The sequence below is a fragment of the Scomber japonicus genome, chromosome 9, assembly GCF_027409825.1.
Source record: "Scomber japonicus isolate fScoJap1 chromosome 9, fScoJap1.pri, whole genome shotgun sequence".
NCBI lineage: Eukaryota > Metazoa > Chordata > Actinopteri > Scombriformes > Scombridae > Scomber > Scomber japonicus.
Genome location: NC_070586.1, coordinates 18,633,255 through 18,660,594, shown reverse-complemented (window position 1 = coordinate 18,660,594; position 27,340 = coordinate 18,633,255). Strand labels below are relative to the sequence as shown.

General features: G+C 39.0%; 4 protein-coding genes across 4 annotated transcripts; 1 reads left to right on the top strand and 3 right to left on the bottom strand.

The window, feature by feature from the left end:
• Nucleotides 1-1,304: 1,304 nt before the first annotated feature.
• On the bottom strand, nucleotides 1,305-4,051 carry LOC128365047 (macrophage-expressed gene 1 protein-like). The gene is made up of 2 exons (XM_053325664.1): nucleotides 3,494-4,051; nucleotides 1,305-3,118 (listed from the first exon to the last, which is right to left on the bottom strand). The coding sequence occupies exons 1-2, from the start codon at nucleotides 3,950-3,952 to the stop codon at nucleotides 1,424-1,426; spliced, it is 2,154 nt and encodes a 717-aa protein (XP_053181639.1). The 5' UTR covers nucleotides 3,953-4,051; the 3' UTR covers nucleotides 1,305-1,423.
• Nucleotides 4,052-5,191: 1,140 nt separating this feature from the next.
• On the bottom strand, nucleotides 5,192-8,350 carry LOC128364684 (macrophage-expressed gene 1 protein-like). Its single transcript, XM_053325275.1, has 2 exons — nucleotides 7,901-8,350; nucleotides 5,192-7,535 (listed from the first exon to the last, which is right to left on the bottom strand). The coding sequence occupies exons 1-2, from the start codon at nucleotides 8,348-8,350 to the stop codon at nucleotides 5,841-5,843; spliced, it is 2,145 nt and encodes a 714-aa protein (XP_053181250.1). The 3' UTR covers nucleotides 5,192-5,840.
• Nucleotides 8,351-11,344: 2,994 nt separating this feature from the next.
• LOC128364531 (protamine-like protein) lies at nucleotides 11,345-12,193 on the bottom strand. Its single transcript, XM_053325079.1, has one exon. It carries the CDS (start codon nucleotides 12,130-12,132, stop codon nucleotides 11,578-11,580), a length of 555 nt encoding a protein of 184 aa, XP_053181054.1. The 5' UTR covers nucleotides 12,133-12,193; the 3' UTR covers nucleotides 11,345-11,577.
• Nucleotides 12,194-17,133: 4,940 nt separating this feature from the next.
• tspan36 (tetraspanin 36) lies at nucleotides 17,134-23,886 on the top strand. The gene is made up of 7 exons (XM_053324721.1): nucleotides 17,134-17,302; nucleotides 20,417-20,608; nucleotides 20,893-20,967; nucleotides 21,092-21,187; nucleotides 21,981-22,130; nucleotides 22,391-22,474; nucleotides 22,696-23,886. Exons 1-7 carry the CDS (start codon nucleotides 17,243-17,245, stop codon nucleotides 22,771-22,773), a joined length of 735 nt encoding a protein of 244 aa, XP_053180696.1. The 5' UTR covers nucleotides 17,134-17,242; the 3' UTR covers nucleotides 22,774-23,886.
• Nucleotides 23,887-27,340: the final 3,454 nt, after the last annotated feature.

Genomic DNA, 27,340 nt, shown 5'->3' with positions numbered 1-27,340 from the left:
TTATTACATTTAATTTATTACATTATGAGCTGTTATTACATTATGAGCCATTATTACATTATGAGTTGCTACACATACTTATGCTAAACATTGCTATCACACACACACTATGCTATCAGGAGAAATTCTAGAATTAATTGTTTCTCCAAAACTGTTAAATTTACTGCCCCTAGCAATTCTTAAATGTGAATAGCTGACTGGTTACATAAACATTTCACAAGAAAAAATAATAAATGCAAAGTACAACTCATTAGAAGTTTGACTACATAAACATTAAAAAAAAAAAAAAAAATAGAAGATACATAACAGTGATTTCTGGGGTGATGATGGGACCCTATTAACTCAAAACGCTGTGCTCCCAGAATGCAGACTTGGTTCCTAGAGTCCCCAAAAGTAGATTAAGAGACAGAACCTTCAGCTATAAGGTTCCCCTCTCCTGTGGAAAAATCATGTTGTTTTGATCAAGGAGACAAACACTGTCTACGTTTAATAAGAGATATAGGCGTTCCTTTTTGCCCTGGGCTAGCCCTAACTTGCATTGTGATATGATGTGTCCTCTATTGTTTGTTATTGTTTGTTGTGCTGATGAAACTACAGTGTGCTGAAATAACCTGAGAGTAATATGCGGAAATCACAAGAACCTTCTTATGCCAAGAGTTTTTTCAACTTTAACATTAGAACAATGTGCACACTAAAGGATTTTGGGTGCATGCACTTGTAAACATCATGAATCTTAAACAGTAACTATGTTTTTATTTTGGGTGTAATGTAATTCTGTATTCCCCTATGAAAAAACAAATGACATCATTTTAAAGAAAAATGAGCAAATGAAAGAAAGAAAGCCAGTGTCCCAAAAAGAGTGAGGGTGATAAGACAAAGAAAAACTGAAATGTAAGTTTAAGCTTAACCTACACCTAGCTGAGTGTGTACCAAAGGGACCACTAATCAGGGTATTTATAGAGAATTTAGGTCACTTCTAAATGTCTCATATCTGGAGACAAAACAAGGATTAAATACAACATAAATATTGACACATAGTCATTAGTCACATAGTCATAGTCACATTGCTCTGGAATCATGACGTGTTGTTGCATACTTATGCTAAACATTGCTATCACACACACACTATGCTATCAGGAGAAATTCTAGAATTAATTGTTTCTCCAAAACTGTTAAATTTACTGCCCCTAGCAATTCTTAAATGTGAATAGCTGACTGGTTACATAAACATTTCACAAGAAAAAATAATAAATGCAAAGTACAACTCATTAGAAGTTTGACTACATAAACATTTAAAAAAACAAAAATAGAAGATACATAACAGTGATTTCTGGGGTGATATGTAAAATCAACACGAAAGTTAAAAACAAAATCTGTGACACCAGATACTTCTACCTTTGAATGTCAATGCGTTGGGTATATTTCAAGCCTCAATCTGCTCTGTCTCCCTGTCTTCCTCCCTCTCCCCTTCAGTACACTCAACCTCTCCGCGTATTTCTTCATACCCTCTAGCTGTCCTAAACCCAGACAGCCGCCTCCTTCTCTTTAGCAGCAGTACTGCTCCTATAACCACCAGCACCACCATACCCATGACTGCAAAAGCTACCCCTGTCTTTCCTGCACTAGACATCTGACTCGAATCTAGGTTAAGCTTTCGTACAGTCTCCTTTATTTCCTCTGGTGTGGCCAGTTTCCACAACTTGGTCTGCCCTATTCTGACCCAGCTCTTTTCTCCCTCAGTCATCACTATAACAGTGTTGGTGGCTTGCATGCTAACAAGCGGAGGTTTAGTGAAAGGAGGAAGATGGATCGGTAACAGATCTCCACCTGTGAACAGTCCTGACTGGACACAGTAAAGAATTTCACAGCCATCGCTCACTGTAGCAAGGTGCTGACTGAACTTGGGAGGGCAGCGACGTTGATTCCCTGCCAGTGGGTTGTTAGACTCACAGCTGAAGAGTCCTCCGAATAGCACTGAGAATCTAGTGCCAGTTTCATAGTCATTGCTTACACAGATTATTTGGCCATCTGAGAGAAACTTCACTGGAATGAAGTTTGAGGGGCAACTTTTTGTGTTGGTGAGAGGGTTCAGAGTAGAGGGGCTGTATATGCCTCCAAATAGATACCCTGAGATGTCTGGAGCCTTTCCATTTACAGAGCACCAGTAGGTGTTGATCTTAGCAGAGCGAACATAGTAGTTGTCCAGACACACTGATTTATGACAAGTGAACCACCCGAAAATCCCACAGTCATAGCTTTCTCCGTGGCATTGGTACAAGGTGTAACCCTGTTGTCTCACTTCTGATCTCAGTAAAGTGGGGGTGTATGGTGGGCGACATGAGAAGTCACCAGTATCTAGGTTTTTCTGGGCCAAGGCTTCACAAAGGGGTCCTGCATCTCGGCTAATAGGAATACACTGCTGGTAGACACCCCCAAAACTAAGGTTTGTGGCAGGGCCCTCACAGGATGAATCATCAATGTTGGCCTGGAAGTTAAAGTTCTTGGAGTTGATGTCAACACAGCCAGGGCGGGTGTTGACCCTGTAGTACTGCTCTATGGTTTGAATCACTGCAACTGCCACTTTGCCAACTGTAGGCTGTGGCAGGTCAGGGAAGGTGTTGGTGTTTATAAAGTAGTGTAGGGGAAATCCTGCCCGATCAATAGCAACCAGATTGTTTCTGGTGCTTTCCTGCCACTTCTGCAGAGTGATGCCAGGATAGAAAGGTGTACCACCTCCCTGGCTTTGAATAATGGAATACTGAATATTGGACTGATATGTTTGAAGTAATGAGCTCTGTTGGGTAGTTTGACTGCTTATGTCAAACTTGAGTTTGTCAAAAAAGTTTAAGCCCGCCTGTGCTTTGACAGTGGAACTGTCAGACGCATTGTCTGACACATAAGAAGAACGGAGGTAGTCTTCTTGCATCAAAGTAGCCCCGGCATCGACGCTGGTGATAACATGGGTTCCATAGTCCAGCACCATCTTCTCTGACAGGTAGGCTGCATTCCTTGTTTGGTTGTTTTCAATGGCATCAGCTATCTCTTTGACTTGCTGAGCAAAGCGGAAGTCTAGATTGCAGTCTGGATAAGCCTTAACTGCGTAGATGAAGTTACGAACCTTAAAAGGAAATCATTAAACATCATTAACTGTTATAATTTAGTTTTTTGTTGTTTTTTGCTGTACATGTTCCAGTTTATTTTTTATTTCGTTTTAAAAATTACTGTGTAACACCTGTTCATTACAGATAAAAATAGCCTAAAGCATGGTTTATTTATGCACACTGCCTCTTTTAAATAAATTGAATAAATATAGGAATATTGAAGCACAGCACAATAAACAAATATATGAGTGAACCATGGTACTAGTAGTATTTAATTTATACTCAAACAAAATGATTTTGGGATTTGTTTCAGCTCTTGATCAACAAACTTTGCCTATGACTATGTGCTTGTTCATTTTATACATTCAAACTATGAAAAATACAAGACTCACCTGAACTCTAGCTGTAGTTGAAGAGTCTTTGACCTGGTGGGTTTTCATCCTCTGGTTCTCAGAAGAATATTTGCCATTCAGCTTCGGGAGGAATGATACGTCTGCATTTATGCTTTGAGATGTTGTGCTTTTCTGCTCCAGCCAGGAGTTGATAATCTCTGAGCTGGTCTCCACTCCTGTTTCCTTGTGGGGGATAACAAACACCTCATCTGGGATGAGGTAGAGCCCGTCCTCAGTGGTCTGGCACTGGAGGTAGCTGAGATTCATGACTCGACCCATATCCATGTTCCGAAGGTTGTCCCAGCCTCCTCCAGGCAGCACCTCCAGTGCTGTGATGGAGAGGTTGGTGGAGGCACGACATTGTCTGAGCCAGTTTGTGGGGCGGTTGACAGGGACTGACGAGCCGACATGGAGGAAAAAGAAAGCCAGGAGGATCACTGCTCCCTTCATCATGACCATATCAGAAGTGAAGGCTAGGATGATAGAATATAAAGTTCAAGCCAAGTTCCTCCTTCTTTGTCATGTGCTATTTATCATATGATGAACAGGAACAACTTTTGTAAAAAGGTGTGGCTGTGATTTTACTTTCATCTGCATGTTAATTTAATTTGCAAAGTATAAATACAATAGGCTACCTATTTAGAACAGAAAAGTAAAATAAATCAACTGGCCAAAATGGGATTTTCTGTCAAAGATTTAAACCAGAATACTTTCACTGAATTATGACTCATTTTATTTTATCACAGATCTTCAAAGGGTAATAAACTTAACTAAACTTTAAATATGTCTTAAGGACACAAAGACCTGGATGACTTGCAAAACAGACATTGTTGTGCTTAGCCATAATTCAGCTACACATCATAACAAAAACCAGGAAAAAAGGATCGTATCTGCACTGGTTTCCTGTAAAATCCAGATTAAATTTAAAATCCTTCTTACCTATAAATCACTTAATGGTCAGTCAAGAAAAAGTTGATGGGACCCTATTAACTCAAAACGCTGTGCTCCCAGAATGCAGACTTGGTTCCTAGAGTCCCCAAAAGTAGAATAAGAGACAGAACCTTCAGCTATAAGGTTCCCCTCTCCTGTGGAAAAATCATGTTGTTTTGATCAAGGAGACAAACACTGTCTACGTTTAATAAGAGATATAGGCGTTCCTTTTTGCCCCGGGCTAGCCCTAACTTGCATTGTGATATGATGTGTCCTCTATTTGTCTGTTTGTTGTGTTGATGAAACTACAGTGTGCTGAAATAACCTGAGAGTAATATGCGGAAATCACAAGAACCTTCTTATGCCAAGAGTTTTTTCAACTTTAACATTAGAACAATGTGCACACTAAAGGATTTTGGGTGCATGCACTTGTAAACATCATGAATCTTGAACAGTAACTATGTTTTTATTTTGGGTGTAATGTAATTCTGTATTCCCCTATGAAAAAACAAATGACATCATTTTAAAGAAAAATGAGCAAATGAAAGAAAGAAAGCCAGTGTCCCAAAAAGAGTGAGGGTGATAAGACAAAGAAAAACTGAAATGTAAGTTTAAGCTTAACCTACACCTAGCAGAGTGTGTACCAAAGGGACCACTAATCAGGGTATTTATAGAGAATTTAGGTCACTTCTAAATGTCTCATATCTGGAGACAAAACAAGGATAAATACTACATAAATATTGACACATAGTCATGAAATTGTTTTTGCATTGCTTTAATTAGTACTGAAGTGCTTAATATTGACATACATGATATAAAAAGCAAAGTACAAGACAAAAAAATCATTATGCTTCTGTTTATATAAATGTACACTGTAAAACGGTTTTATCAATGCTACATTCAATCAACATCCCATAAAGGATTCAAGTAATTAAATGCAAAGTAAAAAATGTTACATGCTGTTGTGAGTTTTGGCCTCAAGGGGGCAGTATTTATACACTGTGGCCTTTGGAAACAAGCTCTTTGCCTTTCCCTGTTGCATTTGCTGATTTCAGTGGGAGATTGCTCTGGAATCATGACGTGTTGTTGCATACTTATGCTAAACATTGCTATCACACACACACTATGCTATCAGGAGAAATTCTAGAATTAATTGTTTCTCCAAAACTGTTAAATTTACTGCCCCTAGCAATTCTTAAATGTGAATAGCTGACTGGTTACATAAACATTTCACAAGAAAAAATAATAAATGCAAAGTACAACTCATTAGAAGTTTGACTACATAAACATTTAAAAAAAAATAGAAGATACATAACAGTGATTTCTGGGGTGATGTGTAAAATCAACAAGAAAGTTAAAAACAAAATCTGTGACACCAGATACTTCTACCTTTGAGTGTCAATGCCTTGCGTATATTTCAAGCCTCAATCTGCTCTGTCTCCCTGTCTTCCTCCCTCTCCCCTTCAGTACACTCAACCTCTCCGTGTATTTCTTCATACCCTCTAGCTGTCCTAAACCCAGACAGCCGCCTCCTTCTCTTTAGCAGCAGTACTGCTCCTACAACCACCAGCACCACCATACCCATGACTGCAAAAGCTACCCCTGTCTTTCCTGCACTAGACATCTGACTCGAATCTAGGTTAAGCTTTCGTACAGTCTCCTTTATTTCCTCTGGTGTGGCCAGTTTCCACATCTTGGTCTGCCCTATTCTGACCCAGCTCTTTTCTCCCTCAGTCATCACAATAACAGTGTTGGTGGCTTGCATGCTAACAAGCGGAGGTTTAGTGAAAGGAGGAAGATGGATCGGTAACAGATCTCCACCTGTGAACAGTCCTGACTGGACACAGTAAAGAATTTCACAGCCATCGCTCACTGTAGCAAGGTGCTGACTGAACTTGGGAGGGCAGCGACGTTGATTCCCTGCCAGTGGGTTGTTAGACTCACAGCTGAAGAGTCCTCCGAATGGCACTGAGAATCTAGTGCCAGTTTCATAGTCATTGCTTACACAGATTATTTGGCCATCTGAGAGAAACTTCACTGGAATGAAGTTTGAGGGGCAACTTTTTGTGTTGGTGAGGGGGTTCAGAGTAGAGGGGCTGTATATGCCTCCAAATAGATACCCTGAGTTGTCTGGAGCCTTTCCATTTACAGAGCACCAGTAGGTGTTGATCTTAGCAGAGCGAACATAGTAGTTGTCCTGACACACTGATTTATGACAAGTGAACAACCCCAAAAACCCACAGTCATAGCTTTCTCCGTGGCATTGGTACAAGGTGTAACCCTGTTGTCTCACTTCTGATCTCAGTAAAGTGGGGGTGTATGGTGGACGACATGAGAAGTCACCAGTATCTAGGTTTTTCTGGGCCAGGGCTTCACAAAGGGGGCCTGCATCTCGGCTGATAGGAATACACTGCTGGTAGACACCCCCAAAACTAAGGTTTGTGGCAGGGCCCTCACAGGATGAATCATCAATGTTGGCCTGGAAGTTAAAGTTCTTGGAGTTGATGTCAACACAGCCAGGGCGGGTGTTGACCTTGTAGTACTGCTCTACGGCTTGAATCACTGTAACTGCCACTTTGCCAACTGTAGGCTGTGGCAGGTCAGGGAAGGTGTTGGTGTTTATAAAGTAGTGTAGGGGAAATCCTGCCCGATCAATAGCAACCAGATTGTTTCTGGTGCTTTCCTGCCACTTCTGCAGAGTGATGCCAGGATAGAAAGGTGTACCACCTCCCTGGCTTTGAATAATGGAATACTGAATATTGGACTGATACTTTTGAAGTAATGAGCTCTGTTGGGTAGTTTGACTGCTTATGTCAAACTTGAGTTTGTCAAAAAAGTTTAAGCCAGCCTGTGCTTTGACAGTGGAACTGTCAGACGCACTGTCTGACACATAAGAAGAACGGAGGTAGTCTTCTTGCATCAAAGTAGCCCCGGCATCGACGCTGGTGATAACATGGGTTCCATAGTCCAGCACCATCTTCTCTGAGAGGTAGGCTGCATTCCTTGTTTGGTTGTTCTCAATGGCATCAGCTATCTCTTTGACTTGCTGAGCAAAGCGGAAGTCCAGATTGAAGTCTGGATAAGCCTTAACTGTGTAGATGAAGTTACGAACCTTAAAAGGAAATCATTAAACATCATTAACTGTTATAATTTAGTTTTTTGTTGTTTTTTGCTGTACATGTTCCAGTTTATTTTTTATTTCCTTTTAAAAATTACTATGTAATTACAGATACAAATAGCCTAAAGCATGGTTTATTTATGCACACTGCCTCTTTTATATAAACTGAATAAATATAGGAATATTGAAGCACAGCACAATAAACAAATATATGAGCGAACCATGATGCTAGTAGTATTTAATTTATACTCAAACAAAATGATTTTGAGATTTGTTTCAGCTCTTGATCAACAAACTTTGCCTATGACTATATGCTTGTTCATTTTATACATTCAAATTATGAAAAATACAGAACTCACCTGAACTCTAGCTGTAGTTGAAGAGTCTTTGACCTGGTGGGTTTTCATCCTCTGGTTCTCAGAAGAATATTTGCCATTCAGCAGCGAGAGGAATGATACGTCTGCATTTATGCTTCGAGATGTTGTGCTTTTCTGCTCCAGCCAGGAGTTGATAATCTCTGAGCTGGTCTCCACTCCTGTTTCCTTGTGGGGGATAACAAACACCTCATCTGGGATGAGGTAGAGCCCGTCCTCAGTGGTCTGGCACTGGAGGTAGCTGATGTTCATGACTCGACCCATATCCATGTTCCGAAGGTTGTCCCAGCCTCCTCCAGGCAGCACCTCCAGTGCTGTGATGGAGAGGTTGGTGGAGGCACGACATTGTCTGAGCCAGTTTGTGGGGCGGCTGACAGGGACTGACGAGCCGACATGGAGGAAAAAGAAAGCCAGGAGGATCACTGCTGCCTTCATCATGACCATATCAGAAGTGAAGGCTAGGATGATAGAATATAAAGGTCAAGCCAAGTTCCTCCTTCCTTGTCATGTGCCATGTATCATATGATGAACAGGAACAACTTATGTAAAAAGGTGTGGCTGTGATTTCCCTTTCATCTGCATGTTAATTTAATTTGCAAAGTATAAATACAATAGACTACCTTTTTAGAACAGAAAAGTAAAATAAATCAACTGGCCAAAATGGGATTTTCTGTCAAAGATTTAAACCAGAATACTTTCACTGAATTATGACTCATTTTATTTTATCACAGATCTTCAAAGTGTCATAAACTTAACTAAACTTTAAATATGTCTTAAGGACACAAAGACCTGGATGACTTGCAAAACAGACATTATTGTGCTTAGCCATAATTCAGCTACACATCATAACAAAAACCAGGAAAAAAGATCGTACCTGCACTGGTTTCCTGTAAAATCCAGATTAAATGTAAAACCCCTCTCTCCTATAAATCACTTAATGGTCAGGCACCACCATATCTTAAAAAGTCGATAGGACCCTATTAACTCAAAAATGCTGCGCTCCCAGAATGCAGACTTGGTTCATAGAGCCCCCAAAAGTAGGATAAGAGACAGAACCTTCAACTATCAGGTTCCCCTCTCCTGTGGAAAAATCATGTAGTTTTGATCCAGGAGACAAACACTGTCTACGTTTAAGAGTAGGCATTCCTTTTTGCCACTTTCCTTTTTGCCCTGGACTAGCCCCAAGCTATGCTGCTATAGGCCTGGACTACCAGGGGACTTCAGATGTTGCACTGAGCTCCTCTCTACCCCCATCATAACCATCATTATTATTATTATTATTATTATTATTACACAGCTCTCTGTGGAACTTGCATTGTGATATGGTGTGTGCTCTCTCTGTCAGTTTGCTTTGCTGATAAAACTACAGTGTCCTGAAATAACCTGAGAGTAATATGCGGAAGTCACAAGAACCTTCTTATGCCAAGAGTTTTTTCAACTTTAACATTAGAACAATGTGCACACTAAAGGATTTTTGGTGCATGCACTTGTAAACATCATGAATCATGAACAGTAACTATGTTTTTATTTTGGGTGTAATGTAATTCTGTATTCCCCTATGAAAAAACAAATGACATCATTTTAAAGAAAAATAAGCAAATGAAAGAAAGAAAGCCAGTGTCCCAAAAAGAGTGAGGGTGATAAGACAAAGAAAAACTGAAATGTAAGTTTAAGCTTAACCTACACCTAGCAGAGTTTGAGGGATCCAGGCTAACACTTAATAAGTACTGGTATTCTATTCCAGGATTTGTTTTTTCAAAGTAAAATTTACTTCCTTTTATTAACGACACCTAAAAGCAGATATGAAAGCAAGACCTGATTTTTTTTTTTAAAAAGGAAGTGGCAGTGTTTTCACATGTTTGTACTATGTCACATGAACCTCCGTCACTGGGAATGTCCAGAGAATTTCTGATTGAGTCACTGCCAACCATACATTTTTTCCAACCATGAACTAGTACTGAAGAATTAGATCAAAGTGCAATGTTAGTTTAGAACAGTGTGCTAATAAATTACCTGAAGTCTTTTGTCATATCACCTGTGTAATTTCTCCTTGATTGTTTGCAGTAATCATTACATGAATCAATCATGGGCAATAAATGATTACCTCTGACCATCCCCTTCCCTCCAATGGGTCGGCTAGATATAAAAAGAACATATATATTTTTTAATAGTTTAATGGTTGCCAATCTTTACTTGTTACAGTACAGTAAAATATGACCGTAATGAAAATGTCAATTGCAAGCACTCCTTCCTGACTCTCCAGTGAATTAATTGTTACTGAATCCATCCAGTAGGTGGCAATATGAACCTTTTCGACTGATGAACTCCACATACACTCAGTATAAAACACCTTCACTCAAGAGTTCAACATCCCCCTTCTTCAGCATGTAGTATCACGATTATCAGTTATGTATGAACATGGATTTTAACACTTGAATCCTTTTTCGTATGTGCTTAATTGATTTGACCTATTCTCAGTGGCGGCTCCATCTCTTTGCACCACTACCTTTCTCATGCCAAAAGCTCTCTCATGTCAACAGTCATCAGCTGGGCGATCCCATTGCTTCACCCGCGCTGAACTCCAGTTCTGTTTTTTTTTCTGCTGAAGATAAGAGGAAAACCCAACGAACACAGCTTGTCACACCCCTCAAGCCTCACTGTTGTCAGTGATGATTAGCTGCGTTTTGCCAGCTGTCGAGTGTCATCACCCGCTGTTGCATGACCAACCTGGTCCCACCCAATTATCTTCTTATGTTATCCATCTATGATTGAACTCTCTGTAAACAAAACAAACAAAACAAACAAACCAGATGTTTAACAATATTAGTTGTGTTTTTTGTGTATGCTTGTTCAACCTCTAATTTGCATCTGCGTGACAGTGACGTGTAACGTTGGGTTTGAGATATCATTATCGACACATAGACGTGTTTTATTCAAGGTAATTTGTCACCACAGTTGCTGTTTGTATCGTATGTGTGAATAGACAGGGCTACAGACGCTTTGCTCCCCGTGCGTAACGGTGCGTAATGACACTGTTAGCATCACTCCAAAACGTTACGCGCACTCTTGGGCGTTCTCTTACGTGACGTAATCAAACGGATAAAACTTTAAGCAAATATGCGCCAAAATAGTGGGTGTGAGTACAAAAAAACGTGAATGATTAGTCAGATGTTAACGAACGAATAAAACAGTTCTTTTAGCTCTGAGACCTTGAACTAAGTGGTGATATGACTACTGAAAAGGACTAATGAACTGAAATTAAAATTTTAATACTGGCTGAAACATGATGTATAAAGGCTCGGTTAAGTTTGACTTTTCTCAGGTTCATATTGTGTACAACATTATTTTTCAAAGAGTTCCTGGATAGTGAAAGCCTATCCCGTCATATTGTGTTCAAAAAATGAAGTCAGAGGACAGGTGCTTCAAATGAAAATAGTTTTATTGTTCCACACAAATGCAATGTCAATTCAGTAAAGACCATGGCAGATGGCGACAGGAAGAGCAGTGTAAACAGCGGTTCAGTATTTTTCTATTATAGAAAAACTGTAACAAAACATAAAAAGCACACTCAAGCTCTTGGAATGCAGAGGTATAGTCCACATAGAAATCAAAAGCAATCAGAAACGCTTTTGGCCAGCATTTAGTGTTCAGTCTGAGAGTTTTTACTTCTTGGCTGCACCCCTGGTTCTGGTAGATTTGGTGGCCTTGCGTTTGGTCTTCTTGGGACTCTTTGGCTTCCTGGGCTTCTTGGCTGCAGCGGGCCTCTTGGCTTTCTTAGGACTCTTTGCCTTCCTCTTCTTCTTTGGTGACTTCTTGGTTGGTGTGGCACCAGCTGCTTTCTTTGCTCTGGTCTTCCTGACCCTTTTCGCCGCCGGCTTCTTCTTAACCACCTTCTTTTTGGGTTTGGGGGCCTTCTTGTTGAGCTTGAAGGAGCCCGATGCGCCGGTGCCCTTGGTTTGGACCAGGGATTTGTTGATCACCAAACGTTTGATAGCGGTGAGGATTCTGGCTTTGTTCTTTACCACGTCGTATCCACCTGCCTTCAGAGCTTTCTTCAGTGCTGCCAGGGACACACCACCGCGACCTGAGGACGCAGACATGGCCTTCAGTATCAGGTCTGACACTGTGGGACCAGTCTTCTTCTTCACAGACCTGGCTCTCTTCTTGGGAGATTTGGCCGGAGCCGACAAGGTCAAAGGAATTACAGCTGAAGACATTGTTGAAGCTCTAATATCAGGATCCAGTGAGTGAGGTTCACAGAGAGAGAGAGTGTGTGTCAGACTGGGGTCAGAGTGATATCTCTGCTTGCCCTCTTGACAGTTTATATAGCCCTGATGAGAACCGTGTAGGGTGAACCCCGCCACCAAAGTGCGCCTCTCCTCTTCTTCCACAAACTTGGTACAGTTTGTGTTTTCTCCAGCTGGATTATTCTGTAAAAATCATGCTTAAAATGTTAAATAGACATACGAGAAGCACATAATAAGAATCAGCATGATCTTATTTGCATATATATGCATATAATTTGGGGATTTGATAAATTATATTAAAGTTTGTAGCTTAATTAAACGCTGATAGTTGTAAAGCATAATTTTAGAATGTGTATTTTGAACATTTCAGTAAGAATACACCATCTAAACAATGTAGTACAAACTTTTCAAATTAAAAATGGATAAATAGTAATGTGTCTGATATGTTACCCGCAGAATTTAATGTAATTTAAACTGTTTTTGCTAATTAAATTCATTTAAAGTTGTCCAAAGAAACACAGTTGTCCACCAGGGCCATCATACAGTGAATTCAAAATAAAAATAAATTCCAGGATTCCAGCAGGACTGTTTTTAAGTGAAATGATGACGTTTGTACTAAAAGTACATTTTTATGTTATTATGCGCATATAATATTACTATTGGTATTGCTGTATTGTACTATTTGTCTTTGCTGTATGGAGGGAGATGGAGATGGACCTTAGCCAAAACAAGAGTTATCAGCCTGTGAGGAGGGGCGACAGGAAAAACGAATTTAAGATATAAATTCGCGGGCCTTTTTAAATTTCCCACTTTTTAAGAAATCACCAGCGAGGGATATATTCATTTTATGCGTATATCTTCTATTAATAATCTAATTATTTATTTAAAAACGCCAGATCTGACTACGATTTGACAGCCATTGTAATCGTTTTATCCAAGACATGATGACATGTAAGGCTAAGACTTCATCATTTCATTATGAGCCTTTAATGGACTATGTCCTTTGCGTAGAAATTAGATTAATTAAATCAAGCGCAAAGGAATCAATGCATAAATGCCAAACTGCACTACACATTCAGATACCATGTAGTGCATTTAGTATGATGTAGTTTAGACTATTTTAATATGTATTCAGTCAGAGACCATTAATTCATTAATCATACTCCAAACATGAAATAGCATTTATATTATTTAGAAATATTGTGTTCTTCTGCATGTGTTTAATGCAGCATATTTAATTATTTAAGTGAAGGCACAATCAACAAGTTTGAGGTGTATTTCCATATTATGTAATCAAATAGTTTAAGCTACTGATGAAAAATTTGATTCTCAGATCCTTTTTGAAAATGTAGGCCTGATTTGACTTGCATTTACAAAGATTATTGATGAAATCAAGTGTTTAGCAGTAATAAAAACATCAATAACTTATATTATAGTATCAGTCTTTATAGCCTGTTTATTTATTTGAAATTGATAGCAGGTTGCAATGTTTTGGCACAGATGCCTTTAAAAAAATGTAATCTCATTTGTATTAAATGCTGATGCAAAAATTAAACTAAAAACTTATCTTTGATGTTATTTGTTTCAAATTCAAAATGACCAGTAGACATATACAGATGGATTTATATTTGGTTTGGTTTTATTTTGTCATAGAACAACCAATATTGTAAAACAACACATTTCTTGGATAAGCACACTTTCCTCTACTTGTTTCTTTCTTTTATGAAGAAAAGTAGAGTGTGTTGTGTGCGTGTGTGAGGGAGGGAGATAATTGTAAAACCTTGCCTGTAGTGCACAGATAGCGCCTCCTCCTGTTACACACAAACATCCATTGCGCGCACACACACATATCACATATTTCAGCATCATGATGAATATATGATTTTCAGCGGGAAGTCAGTTCCCTCTTGACTTACAATTTTGCAGTCACTGAATAAATATGTAATGAAGAAAGCTCACGTTGGAGCTGGGGTTAGAAAAGTATTAGTTCTGTAATCTTAATAAAAACCAAGAGAAGAACTCCTTTACCTAAACCGTTCCACCTGCTTTAACACTGTATATACTGTACACAGTTCAAGTTTGGTGTAGGTGTGACTGACATATTGCCATAATAAAACCACAAGTTTTACTTTCATGAGCAAAGAGTTATTGAAACTGTTTTCAGTTCAGATTGTTGAGGTTTCTCTATTTATTTACTGTATATCTAAGAGAGAAAGGAAAGAAATGAAAGTAAGAAAGTTTCCAGTTGGTTAGCGGTCACCAGTTTGTCAGTCTGGATCTGGAAGTCCCACAGGATCTCTACTCGTCTATTCTCAACCACCTTAGGAGGTGTCTTCCATCCTGACCGAGGGACTTCCAGCCCATACTTAGTGCAGATTTTCCTGTATACTATGCCAGCCACTTGGTTATGGCATTCCATGTACACTGTTCCTGCGTGCATCACCCCGTTATTATGTGCTAACTGTCTTAGGAGCATCTTTGCACAGCCTGCACCTTGGGTCCTGTCTGATGTGGTAAACCCCCACCTCTATTGATCTTGTACTAAATGCCTGTTCTTGTTTCTGATGTACTCCTGAATCTTGATTGTTTCAGTGGCCTCTATGTCCTCCTTTAGCCAGTTTATTATACCAGTGGGGTACCTGATGACTGGCAGGGCAGCCTCCTCATAGTTCCCATTTGCCTGCAGGGTCCCACGGTATTTGTAGCTGACCTGTACATCTACAATGCTGCTTTCTGGTAGTTCAACCCCCTCAGTTCTGCTCATCTTCCCTCTCTTTGATACCATTCAACCACACTTGTCTTGTGTAAACAATGACGGGCAACAGTAAAGCAGGCCTCAGTGGATTTAGGTACCAAAAAAAACCACTGCTGTCCCTGTCTCAGCTGCACATGGAGGACTCAGCTCCGCCCCAGCTGAGACAGAAGAGAGGAGCAGCTAACGTTAGCCTCTGCTATACTTTGCTGTCACTTTTCGTGGCGTTGCTCTAATCTCAGAGAGTCTGTTTTACTGCTACTTTATTCCGCCTCGCTGTTCTGTATGAAAGGTCTGTACATGGAATGGGGGACAGAGTGGCTACAGTGGAAGCAAAGTAGAGAGTGAATGAAGTGATGGAGCAGTGACAGTAAGAAAGCTGGTGAATCAGATCAATAAAACTTTATTTTGATTTTTTTTTCACAGTGGTTATGTTCAACAGCACAAATAAACTTCCCCACACACCTCCACGCAATCCTGCAGCTCAGCCTCAAACCTCTGAATCTGAAACACCAGGGTGCTATTTAAAACACAGCAGCAATATAGCTTTGGTTCAGTGTGAAAAAGGTTGAGAAATCTTTATTTCCATCTGTACAATGAATCAACTCTGATCCTGATCAACTTATAAGTCATCTATAGAATTCAAGTCTTTCATTGATAAGCAAAGACAGTTAGTTTAGTTATTTAAAGAAACACAGCGCAAATTTGAAACAATGTAGAAAAAGGTTTTTACTGGAGAGTATTTTACACGTTCCTCAGAAATTAACAAGTTGAACTTCGTTAATCTTATTTGATGGTTGTTTTTACATTTATTAACTGTTAAAATGTATTTCCTATGTCTGTGGGTGTGTCATCATCATACAACCAGTGGTTAAATTACTAATTAATTATTAATTAATACTCTTTAATGTTGCTCTCGGAGTGCACCAGTATTATGTATTTGATTTAAAAAGTTACAACATTTTCAGGGAGCATGTCCCCTGACCCCCCTACAGGGTTGGGCAGAGGTCCAATGACCATAGTCTCTCAAAATTCTGTGGGAAACATCGGATCACTGGATTTGTAATATCAAATTAGAAGTGTGTTGTTCTACTTGTGTGATACAGGATATTTGCACTTTACTTTATTTTATTGGCAATATGTTATATCATAATTAAAATAACTTTATCTATATATATCTATACATACTGTATGCTGTGAGTGTGAGCCCCCCCCCCTCCCGCCCCGCACATCATGTACTCAGCTTTTTTAGTCCTTACCTATTTGCATCCCTGTATATGCCGCACTTGATGGCAACTTATGCACTTTGCTTTGAATTGGTGTCCAGAGTCATTTCCCACAGCCCCATTGAGTTCTTGATGAAGGCTGTTAGTATCCTGTTGATGTTGTACATTTCCAAGCAGTCCAAGTATTCAAGTACAAAGATGTATGTTTACAGAGAGCTGCATTAATATCCAAAGAATTAAGGTCACAATTAGCATGTAGACCAATATCTGAATGTCAGTTCTCCCATTACTACTACTACAGTACTATATATATAGCCTATATACATACAAATATATGTATAATTTGTAGCAGGGCATATAAGGCAAGGATTTGTATGTGTATTGCGCTGTGTTCCTTCAAACTTCCATAGTAAGTAAATGGGCTGTTAAATGTGGTTTTAATCAACAGTATTCATCACATCATCCGGTGAGGGCCCCTAGCTGCCTCTATAAAGCTGTTGTTTTGTAACAATAAGTATCTACTGTGATTTATTCCTACAGTGTTCTCAGTAGGTGCTCATGGAGATCTGAATCTTTTCTTTCATTGTTATTGACTGTCCACAGGACATTTTCATTCAATGAATCCACGGGTTTATGACAGTCTTACATTCATGTGATGAGAGTCATGTTCTTGTGTAACCTGAATGAATAACTAGGATTTTCTTTTTTTTACTGTAGAAGTAAAATGCCTCAACAGACAAAATCCACCAGAGAGAATGGAAATAGTTGACGTTTTAACAACTGACACAAAAAGTCATGTCTCAGTATTAAAATAAATAATTTTCAACACACATCACAATTTTATTATTTTACTGTGGATTTTTTTTCTCTTTGTAGGAGTGGTGTATTTGTGTGATGATGTGACCCCCTCAGCAGGAATGATGTAAAACCTGTTCTGTTCTCCTCCCCGAAGCATGTGACCATGTGATCACCGTAGGCAGACAGATTGAGAAAACTTGTGACCAGCGCAGCAGCAGCAGCAGCAGCAGCTCGGTGTCTTGCGGATAAAAATTGGATCGCAGCGACTCCACATCCCTTCATTCCTTCACCTCCATCAGACAACATGGACTGCGGAATTATCACATCAAAGACCGTCCTCCTCTTTCTCAGCTTGGTATTTTGGGTAAGTTGTGGCATTTACTCCACCTGCAGATACATTTATTTATACAGACGTGCTTTCTAGGATGTGGGTTTGGTGACTTGTCATTTTATGTAAATCATCGCTGTTTATTATTATTGTGTCATGTGTGTATAAAGTTTTACACCAAAGTTTTACACCATACGTAGGCTAACGTTTTGGTAAACATCATGTTAGCCTGCCTCATTGCCTGCCTTCACTGTACTGCACTTCCTCATTTTGACTGTCTGTACCCCAACATAGTCCTCATCTGCCAAGTACATTCTTCATATGTCACAAAGCTATATGTGTAACATTTTCCAGTAATGTGAATTTCAGTCGAGCACAGTTCAGTGGAATATTAGCTGACCGGATATTTACTGTAACACTGTGAGACAGCCCTGTGTGATCTCTGACTCACAATCAAAGTCTGGCCAGAGTTAATTTAGTCTGTGGCTTTCAGTCAAGGTAAGATGTAGAGTCGCCTAATGTTTGCTACTGCAGGGTTTCTTTCCTCATTTGACCTCACTGGCAAACAGTTGCCAGTCCTCCTGTCTGTCATTTAGAGGAAAAATTGGTTTTCAAACAACCCAGTAAACTTGTGTATCTCTGTAATTAGATTACTTTGAGAGAGTATGTGTGTCTGTGTGTGTTTGCAAAGGTGAATACAGGTCACGGTTTATCTTGTTCTACTTTCTTGTTTGCTTACACTTACCTATATTCCAAAGTCCAGCTATTGTTTTTTTTTTTTTTTTAACTTGCTAGGCAACAGACATACAGCATTTCCCTACCATATGGCAAAAATATGTCACATACAACAAAGGCTTCTAGGTTCAAAGTAGAAACTCATACAGTTGTAGCCCAATTATGTAGTATGTCATGTTTACTGTAGAGCACACGTCATACATGGACAACCAAAGTCCATGTATTAGTACATATAGTCTTAAACGTCAGTGTGTTGGGGGGTTACCACTTTCTCTATAAACAATAGGGAAAGCCCCTACTGCTCATCATCAGATTTTATTGTTTGGGCTGTTTTAAATCACTGCCAGAATGACTGGCCTTGACCTGACTTGCTTGGTAAAGAGGACTGACTGTAACTTTAGCAGAAGACAGATTAGTTGGAAAACTTGTAAGACAACCAAAATATCAAATTAACCACTCAAGCACTGTCTGACCCACTGGCAAGGCCATATTTTGAAAGCCAAGTTATTCTAGCTAAATACTGAGTAACCCAATTTCTAGTGAAGATCCCAAAGATACCAAACATGTAGGCCTGAATATAGAGAAAATTAGTATAAAAATATCCACTGAACAACTACTGTACAATACTGGGGGGAAAATATATATTTTGTTTCTAAATTGGACAAACTAAGAAGTGATTTAAGGAGAAAATCTAGAGTTTAAGAGGTTAATTTGTTCCCAAGCACATGAGCAGATATGCTATGCCTGTTCTATTTTCAAATTTTCAAAAGTAACATAATGGCTGCCCCTGAAACCTGGTCTAAAATATAGTTCCAGTGCATTTGCCACACTCAAATATCATCCCTGTAGTTCAAGAAATATTACCCAGAGAGATTTCTTCACATTCCACAGAGGTGGCACAGTGCATGAACGCTATATGCTGTGTAAGCCTCTTTGTGCTGCTTCTTAGGCACAAGATCAGAGTTTCTGGAAAGATTAGGGGTGAGAGGTGGGGGGGGGTATGGACTAACTACCCCACAGGGATCCCGTGACTATGGAGTGATTAAGAGAAGTGAGTCATGAGACAGAACTGAAGGATGAATGATTGTTAGGCCAAGTAAAATACACATTCCCACCTATTAAGAACAAACAAAAGCACATAATGTATAAGGGGGGGGGGGGGGGGGGGGTATTTCTGACTTTTTCAACATAAAAACATAGTGGCTTCATCTAAAACAATAATTTACTGGCATATGGTATCTGTTAATTCTGTAACTTTCATCACTCCCTCCTCCGATATGTGAAATCAGTGGTAGATTTTGCTTTTTCATCATTTATTTTTCATCGCAGTTTGGTTCCTTTTATCACAGACCAGTATTGGAATCCAGTCTGACAGGGAGTTTCAAAGGGCAAAGGGAAGTCAGGAGTACCGCTAATGAGATTAATACTTCAGTCTTTGTTTCTGTAACAGCTGTTTTTATTTTTCAAGAGGGTTTAGAGATTTAGATTGGCAGACAGATACTATAAACTGAATAAATAACTGTGTCATGTTACAAAATGAGTAATAAAATGTTAATAAAATGAGATTTATAAAACAATCCCTGTAGTCAGGCTTGTTTCATACCACATATGAAGTCTCATGATTGATGACCTCATTACTGAGGCATGGCAAAATAGTCGTGATGATGGTGTGATTTAATGCCTATTGCACATCTGATTCAACTGGAACTGTTGGTGACCTTTACAGCTTGTGTTCATCACGCGATCACAGCAGATAATAAGAGGTAACAAATCTCTAACAAGGGGCTTTGTTCTCATTTTTTATTTGATGATATTCATGTCTACAGGCAGACTACCATTCTCTTCTATAACTATGTCATTTTTACAGAATAGGACCATATGACTGATGTGTGTTTCTGAAATCCCTAATTATACAGTAGAGTCCAAAAGTGCTATTCAAGAATGGGAAAGTGGTCTCAGTCTTTTGGACCCTACTGCAGAAGGTTAAACATAGCTCTTTTCGCTCAGTTTTTGGCTATATAACATACAGAATAAGAGAGAAGAAACAGCAGACATACGACAAATCTCCTTTTCAACAAATCTGCTTTGATAAGAGCAAACTCAATGTATGTTGAGGTTGTAAGTTGAATCATCTAGTGCAAACCTAAATTGCTAGAGTCCAAAACATCCAAAATAGGACAGTAGACTGTAGTAAAGCTCTTAGCTCTCCCCCTTCGGTTTTATCATTTTAAAAGGTCAGCACATTCAGATGATAACAATCTAATCTAATAATTATCTTTATTTCAGTGGGATCATTACTTTTTTCTTTATTCGCCATATTAAATGTTTATTCCCTCTGTAAACCATAATGTTAACTTGACAATCATAAATGAGACACTTCTGACATATTGTGTTGCTTTTTTCTTGTCCTGGCAGGCTGCAGGAGCGGCGTTGGCTTACGTCGGTGCTTATGTGATCAGGAGCTATGACAACTTTAACAGTTTCATCCAGGACAAGTACACACTGATCCCTGCCGCTATCATCATCGGTGTCAGCGTGGTGATGTTCATTTTCGGTCTGGTGGGATGCTGTGCCACACTCAGAGAATCCAAAGTCGGCCTCAGCTTTGTAAGTGAGAAGTGTGTGTGTGTGTGTGTGTGTGTGTGTGTGTGTGTGTGTGTGTGTGTGTGTGTGTGTGTGTGTTCCAGAGGGAAAAGGAGAGTGAAAGTAGCATTGAGAAGAGGAATGTACTCTTGCATGGACAACTGTTGAGTCTATAGATGGAAATGCAGAAGAAAACTTGTCATTTCAGTTACTACTATAGTTGTTGCCTTTGATGTTTCATTTTGGTTTTCTTAATTTGTGAAATTTACTTTTGATTCATAGTATCTCTTTCTTTCTCTCCTGTCTAGTTCTTTCTGATCATCATGGTGATCTTTGCAGCTGAGGTGGCCGCTTTGGTGTTGAGCTTCATCTACCAAGGAAAGGTGAGTCACAGTCACATATAGGTGTACTCTCTCACTTTACCCCTGACAGTAAATTATATCAATACCATCATGTTAAATCTGCTCTGGAACATTTGTATACTATTTGTATTTTTCTTTTGTCCAGATAAATGGAGACCTGGAGCGCTCTATGAGTGACACCTTCGCAAAGTACGATGGACAGGATCCTGAGACCAAAGCTGTGGACTACCTTCAGACTCAGGTTGGTGTTATACTGTAGCTGACAAATCATTCTTATGGTGATTTTCATTCTTTTCAACCTTGTCTGCTTGGCTTGTGCCCTCAGAGTTTGCTTGCTTTCATTTCCCATTTCTTGTTCTTCTCGTCTTTCTGTCTCGCCTTCAGAGAAAAAATCTAAAACACCAATAACTATCACCTTATTTGGGTCTATTTTGTTTTGTTGGTGATGAATTTGTATTATTTCTGTTGATAAATGGCCAAATGTAGTCAACATATGACAACAAATAGAGCTGAACTCTAATTTTATTTTATTTTAATTAAATTGTTTTCTTTTATGTCAAAGGCTGGGTTATATTTAAATGAGACTCATTTCCAAGCCAACCATGACTGATTCAACCTATTAGTTCATCCTTTCTACATGACAAATTACTGTGTTTTTTAAAGGAAAAAGTACAGTCATTGTTAACAATATGAGCAAACAAAAGCTACTGCTGTCTACCTGTGCACGCTCTACATGCAACACGTTCACAAGTCTGGGTTTTTTTTATTGTGGGGCATGTAGGAAATGACTCACTGAAGTAGAAAATAAAGGAAGTTGATTGAAAGAGTGCAAGTTAAAAATATATGTGAGACTTCACACATCCCTAAAACCCCTATATACCTCACTGAACATTATAGAGATATAGCAGATAATGTCTTTATTTCCCTGCAACTCCCTCTCACACAGTATCACTCTTTTCTTTTCACTTTTTTCCTTGTCATATATTTTGGACTCTTTTTGGGTTCTATATTAACTGCTGTCTGTGCTCACTCAGTTGAAGTGCTGTGGTGTTAAGAATTACACCAACTGGTCCAACACTACCTGGTTTAGAAGCCACAACAACACAGTGCCTGTGTCGTGCTGTAAGAACAGCACCACCCAGTGCACCGGCAGAATGGATCAGCCAGACCTGCTTAATGTAGAGGTAAATCATACTGTAGCATCGGGATTTTTGTATTCTTAAGTAACCTTTTCATATTTATTGTTGTGTTTGGGATTATTTATTGTTTATGTGTATATGTTTCTGCTAAGGAGACTTTGAAAAAGACCTATCTTATGTTGAATTAATGTTTGTTTGTTTGTTTTTTACCATTTTTTATGTTTTTATGACTTAACATTAAGCCTTCATTGTTTTCCATCCCTATGTTGGTGTGTTCTCACACTGTGCTTGCACTTGTATTTTAGGGTTGTGAGGCCAAGCTGGAGCGCCTCCTACAGGATGTTTTGGGTTATGCCATGCTGGTCATTCTGGGCTTTGCCGTCATCAAGGTAAGGACAACACCTGTCAGTATAACCAGCACACGCTGTCAGCGCAATGAGCTGCACATCACACGTAAACATATTGAGCCTCTTTTGGAAAAGAATGAGGCTTCGCATTATACTCTATATCCTCTTTACAACCCCCAACTTTTTTCATCTCGTGACATACCATTTTGAGCTTTTACATTTTGGGGGTTTGTGTCTGATTACTTTTGTCTTTCTTGTTGCAGTTCTTTGGGATGCTGAGCGTATGTGTGATCACCTGTAAAACTAGCCAAAGGAGCGGCTACCAGCCTCTTTATGCTTGAGACTCTTCTTGAAACCACCTACCACTTTCTTGTTTTTCTCCACTAAGTTTGCTGACCACTTGTTGGGAGCTAACAGACATCCTTATTCTGCAGTGTCTTGAAGTATCCAAGTTTTGTTTTAATAATGGTATATAAACTTTAGACAAGTGGCAAACCATGTCTAAAGCACCAAATCAGCAACAAATGTTCCTCTTACCTGTCGTTGTGCTATTTTTATTACACAGTTCCTGAAGTTTCCACCTATTACCTTCTTTTATCGTAACATATGAGACCATTTAAAAATAAATAAATAATAGAAGATGTTGATCCCCATTAAAGGGTTTTGTTTGCTCTCTGAAAATTCAGATTTTAGTTTCTAATGCTGACTGTAAGCTTAGAGCAGCTGCTATGACATCAAAAGAGAGAACATGAAAGACGTGAAAGAGCAGAAAACTATTTTGAACATTAAGTGTTCTTGGAAATTTTGCCGAGACTTATCACTCTCTGCATCATGCAAATATTCTTTTACAGGGTATTATTCTCTGGAATGTACTATAATGATGGACGTCAAACTATATTTTAAACCTTTTCTTGTCAACAAAAGAATAGCGGTTTATTGCCTTATTTAGGGTTGCAATATTTATAGCTTAACTGAATGATTGAACAAATATATATTTATATATATATTTGTATATGTATATATAAAGGTCAATTATCTCTATTGAACTGAGTTACAGTTATACATAGTTTGACTTCAGTTGTGTTTATTGTGTTTCTAAATTAAAACATTTCACAATAATAGAAAGTCTGGTGTAGATCTATCATACTCTAGTATTGCATTTCGTACGTGTAACATTTTTCAGCTTACAATATTCTGTCGGTCTTTATAAATGGGATGCACACATTTTGCATCCATTATATAAATATATATATTACATTATAAAGTGAATGGGGAAAGCAAATAAATCTGTCTAATCCTGTGATAATATCACCATGATGTGTTTATAGTCAAACTTTTCTGGTTTCAGGTTGTTTTCCAACACATATCTATTACACAATGTACATTCAGAACATCATGGTAAACATGACCTATGTTGATTATCTCTCTCTCTCACCTTCTGACTCTGCTGATAAAGAGGCCCTCAGTACCATACACATACTGTAGAAAGTAGGAGTGTTCATCTAACACAGGCCTTGTCAGTGTTTATATTGATAAATGAAAACACAAACCCTTCCAGCTGTGTCATAGTCATCAATCATCCCAGAGCACAGATTAGCGGAAAGTTCACACATTGATGAGGCTGTAGATAAAACTTTTTTTAACCCTCAGTTTGTTAAAAAAATATATATATTGAATTATCCCTTAAAATATTCCATTAATGATAGAATGAACCACCAACCACATTTATACACTTGTTACTTCTTGCTAGTCCACATCTTTTTAACAGTCAAATATCCCATAATATCACCCCCTTATAGTCATCACTTTTTTATGTATTTAGCTGCAGTAATCAACAAAGTCCTTCAGAGGGTGCTACAGTCAAAAGTTAAAACCAGCATTTATAGTAGTGAAGAGCATAGAGGCAAAGAGGCCCTAAAGCACTTTATAGAAGACACTGTATGTAAGTTTGTATTTTGTTGATTAATGTGTTCAGTTATTACATTTATATATTGAAGATTGAAATGCTGCAAGTCTAAAAACTGGCATATTTCAAAATGCTTTCAAACTTGAGGAATCACATCCTTTATCAATCATTTTTTTATTGACTTGACTCTCACTAAACTTTCATGTCACTTGCTGCTCACATTCGAGGGTTTCAATTATTCGTTTTACATGCAATTAACATTTCTGTGTGGTTCTTATCGACAATGTCCAGTGATAAATGATCCCTCTGCCCCGTCTCATTCTGTGCCTCTCATATCTCTTGACTGCATATCTTATTCAGTGCATATCCTCACTGCTCCAGGCTGTGCTGACATTTAGACAGCCCAGTCCTTTTCAGAGTTGGCACACACAGCTAGATAACCTTGTCAGCTCTGAGCCCTGTTTTCCTCCCTCCCCCCCCCCCCCCCCCTTTCATTCTCACGGCTGTTTATCTCTGTGTTTGTGTCTGTTGTCTCGGCTCACCTTTCTTCAACTGTCACACATCTTACCTGTTTCTGTTTTTACATTTGAGATACATTGCAACTATATCTCTTTCCTAGACCGCCTATCTATCTTCTGTTCTGTGCTCTTGGTTTCCTCAACTTCCCTCACTCTGTCTTTACATTACCTCAAGTGTTAACCCGTGATATCAGGTGGTGCAGCAAGCAGTGATAGTGTGTACTGTTTTCCAGTAATGGTGCATATAGTCAATAATGCAAATCAATGAGTGCAGTGTAGCTGTAATGTAAAGAGAATTATGACTTAACATTTTTTTTTAATTTGTCAATAGTTTCTGTGTTGGGTGAATGGGTTTCTTATTTCAATCAAACTTATCAGAGAAGCTCAGAAAACTTATTCATAACCTTTAATAAAAGAGGTTATTTCATTGATTTAGAACTGCACATCTATAAAGTTAGGAGACACAGTGACAAATTTGAAAAAGAATGGTAAAAATTAAAGCAGCAGAGGCTGAATTATTGTGTATGGAGCCCCTATGGTGACATCTGAAAAAAATAAAATAACACGTGGTCACAGGATATAATGCGTGGCCACAAGATAATCAACGCGTTGCCACACGGCCAAGCGTTACTTATCTCGTGGCCATGAGATACTAATGCGTGGCCACGATATAATTATTGTTGTCATTTCCATGAAGATACTGTTGATTGTTGCTGAGGCTCTGTAAACATGGACAACTTTGAATTGATTTCATTTTATTTTAATATGGGTATGAATGACATACTCAAGTCACTTGTGGTTAGACATGGAGTAGTTCTTAGCAAAAGACACTTAATTCCTTTTGAGCCTGCTCAAAATGCGTCGGCTTAAACACAAGGAATATGCTGATCTAGAGGATGTCATAGATTTCATCATTCACCAGCTGGAGTGATAGCATAACAAATGGGTCCCTGAGCACATATATACATTTACATTCACCCAACACACTTGTAAATATTAACCATTGTTATGAGGGACTACCTGAAATTAAATTTTTCAGTGAAAGATTAAATAAGACAAACTTCATTCAATCGGTCAGGCTAATGAATGAATGAATGAGGGTATCCTTTAATGTTGCTCAAAGCTGCTGGATCCCTCAGGTATTACACTCGCATGCAGCCATGCAGTTTACCACTAATGCGTGGCCACACATTAGTACCTCCTGGTCACGAAATACATAATGCGTGGCCAGAGGGGCTCCGTAATTGTGGCTTTCAGTCAAAAATCAGCCTCTGTCTCTGCTCCCAAACGCTGTGGGCCTGTCTGCCGAAATTGCAGAAACCCCACCCCCTACCTAGTGTTACCTGTCAATCAAAATCACCACTGCTACCTGAAACCATAGACATATATACATAGACACCGCATTGACTGTGGGAAGGCATGTTAAAAACGTGTCTATCTGTCTGTCTGTCTATCTGTCTGACATTTGTAACAAACAACACGCATGAATATATGTTGACAATTGAGCAATTTTAGTTATTTATTTATTTTTATTACAATTCAGCGACGTATAATCACTTTTTAATAGCGCAAACACGTCATTCTTCTATAGACATAATGCGCTGCAGGAGCGAGTGGTCCTGTACCAAGATGGCCGCCGTGTAGGCACGTCACTCCAATCGGCAGCAGCACTCAATGCGGCGTCTTTATGTCTATGCCTGAAACAGGGACGCTCTATGAGAGCTTTATGCTGCTAGCTCAGCTACTAACTCAGCTAACTGGCAAACTGTAGACTGTAGTAGTAGTAGGGCTAGATGTTGTAACAATAACTCGCCACTAGGCAGGTTAACCACTGAGGAGAGCGGCCTGTAGTAGTTGTTGTAGTGGTGTTAGATGTAGTAACAATAATTCGCCTCTAGGCAGGTTAACCACTGAGTAGAGTGGCCTCTTAGTCTCTATCTATTAGGGGAGGGGCCAAAGTCATGCAGGCATACCACTACCTCACGGTGTAGCCCTTTTTTGCAGGCTCAGAAAATCAGGAAAAATGAGAGGGTGAGAAACAGTTTAAGGCTCTATCTCCACAATTCACAACTGCATGCATATATATGTTATCAGCCTTTTCACATGTTTTCTGTTACCATTTTCCAACATGTATGATGTATGATCAATGAATTGACTTTACACAGACTTTAATGATTATGATACCTGCCAATAGAGCAGATATCCAAGTAATCAAGTAAAATTAAATGTACCAAAATATTGCCACAATAGTACAACACAGCTGTCAACCAACACCCACGTTCCAAAATGACAGACAGCCCACTTTATTAGAGGGTTTGAATTTATCGATTGAGACCATAATGATCCGTTGAAGAAAATGACTAACATAATATTTCTGGAGAGAAGTTGACTGGGAGTCAATTGGAGCCAGGGAGACATAGACATTGCATTTTAGGATACTTCCACATTTGCCTCAGCCTCAAGCTTAGGTAGTTGCCACTTGGT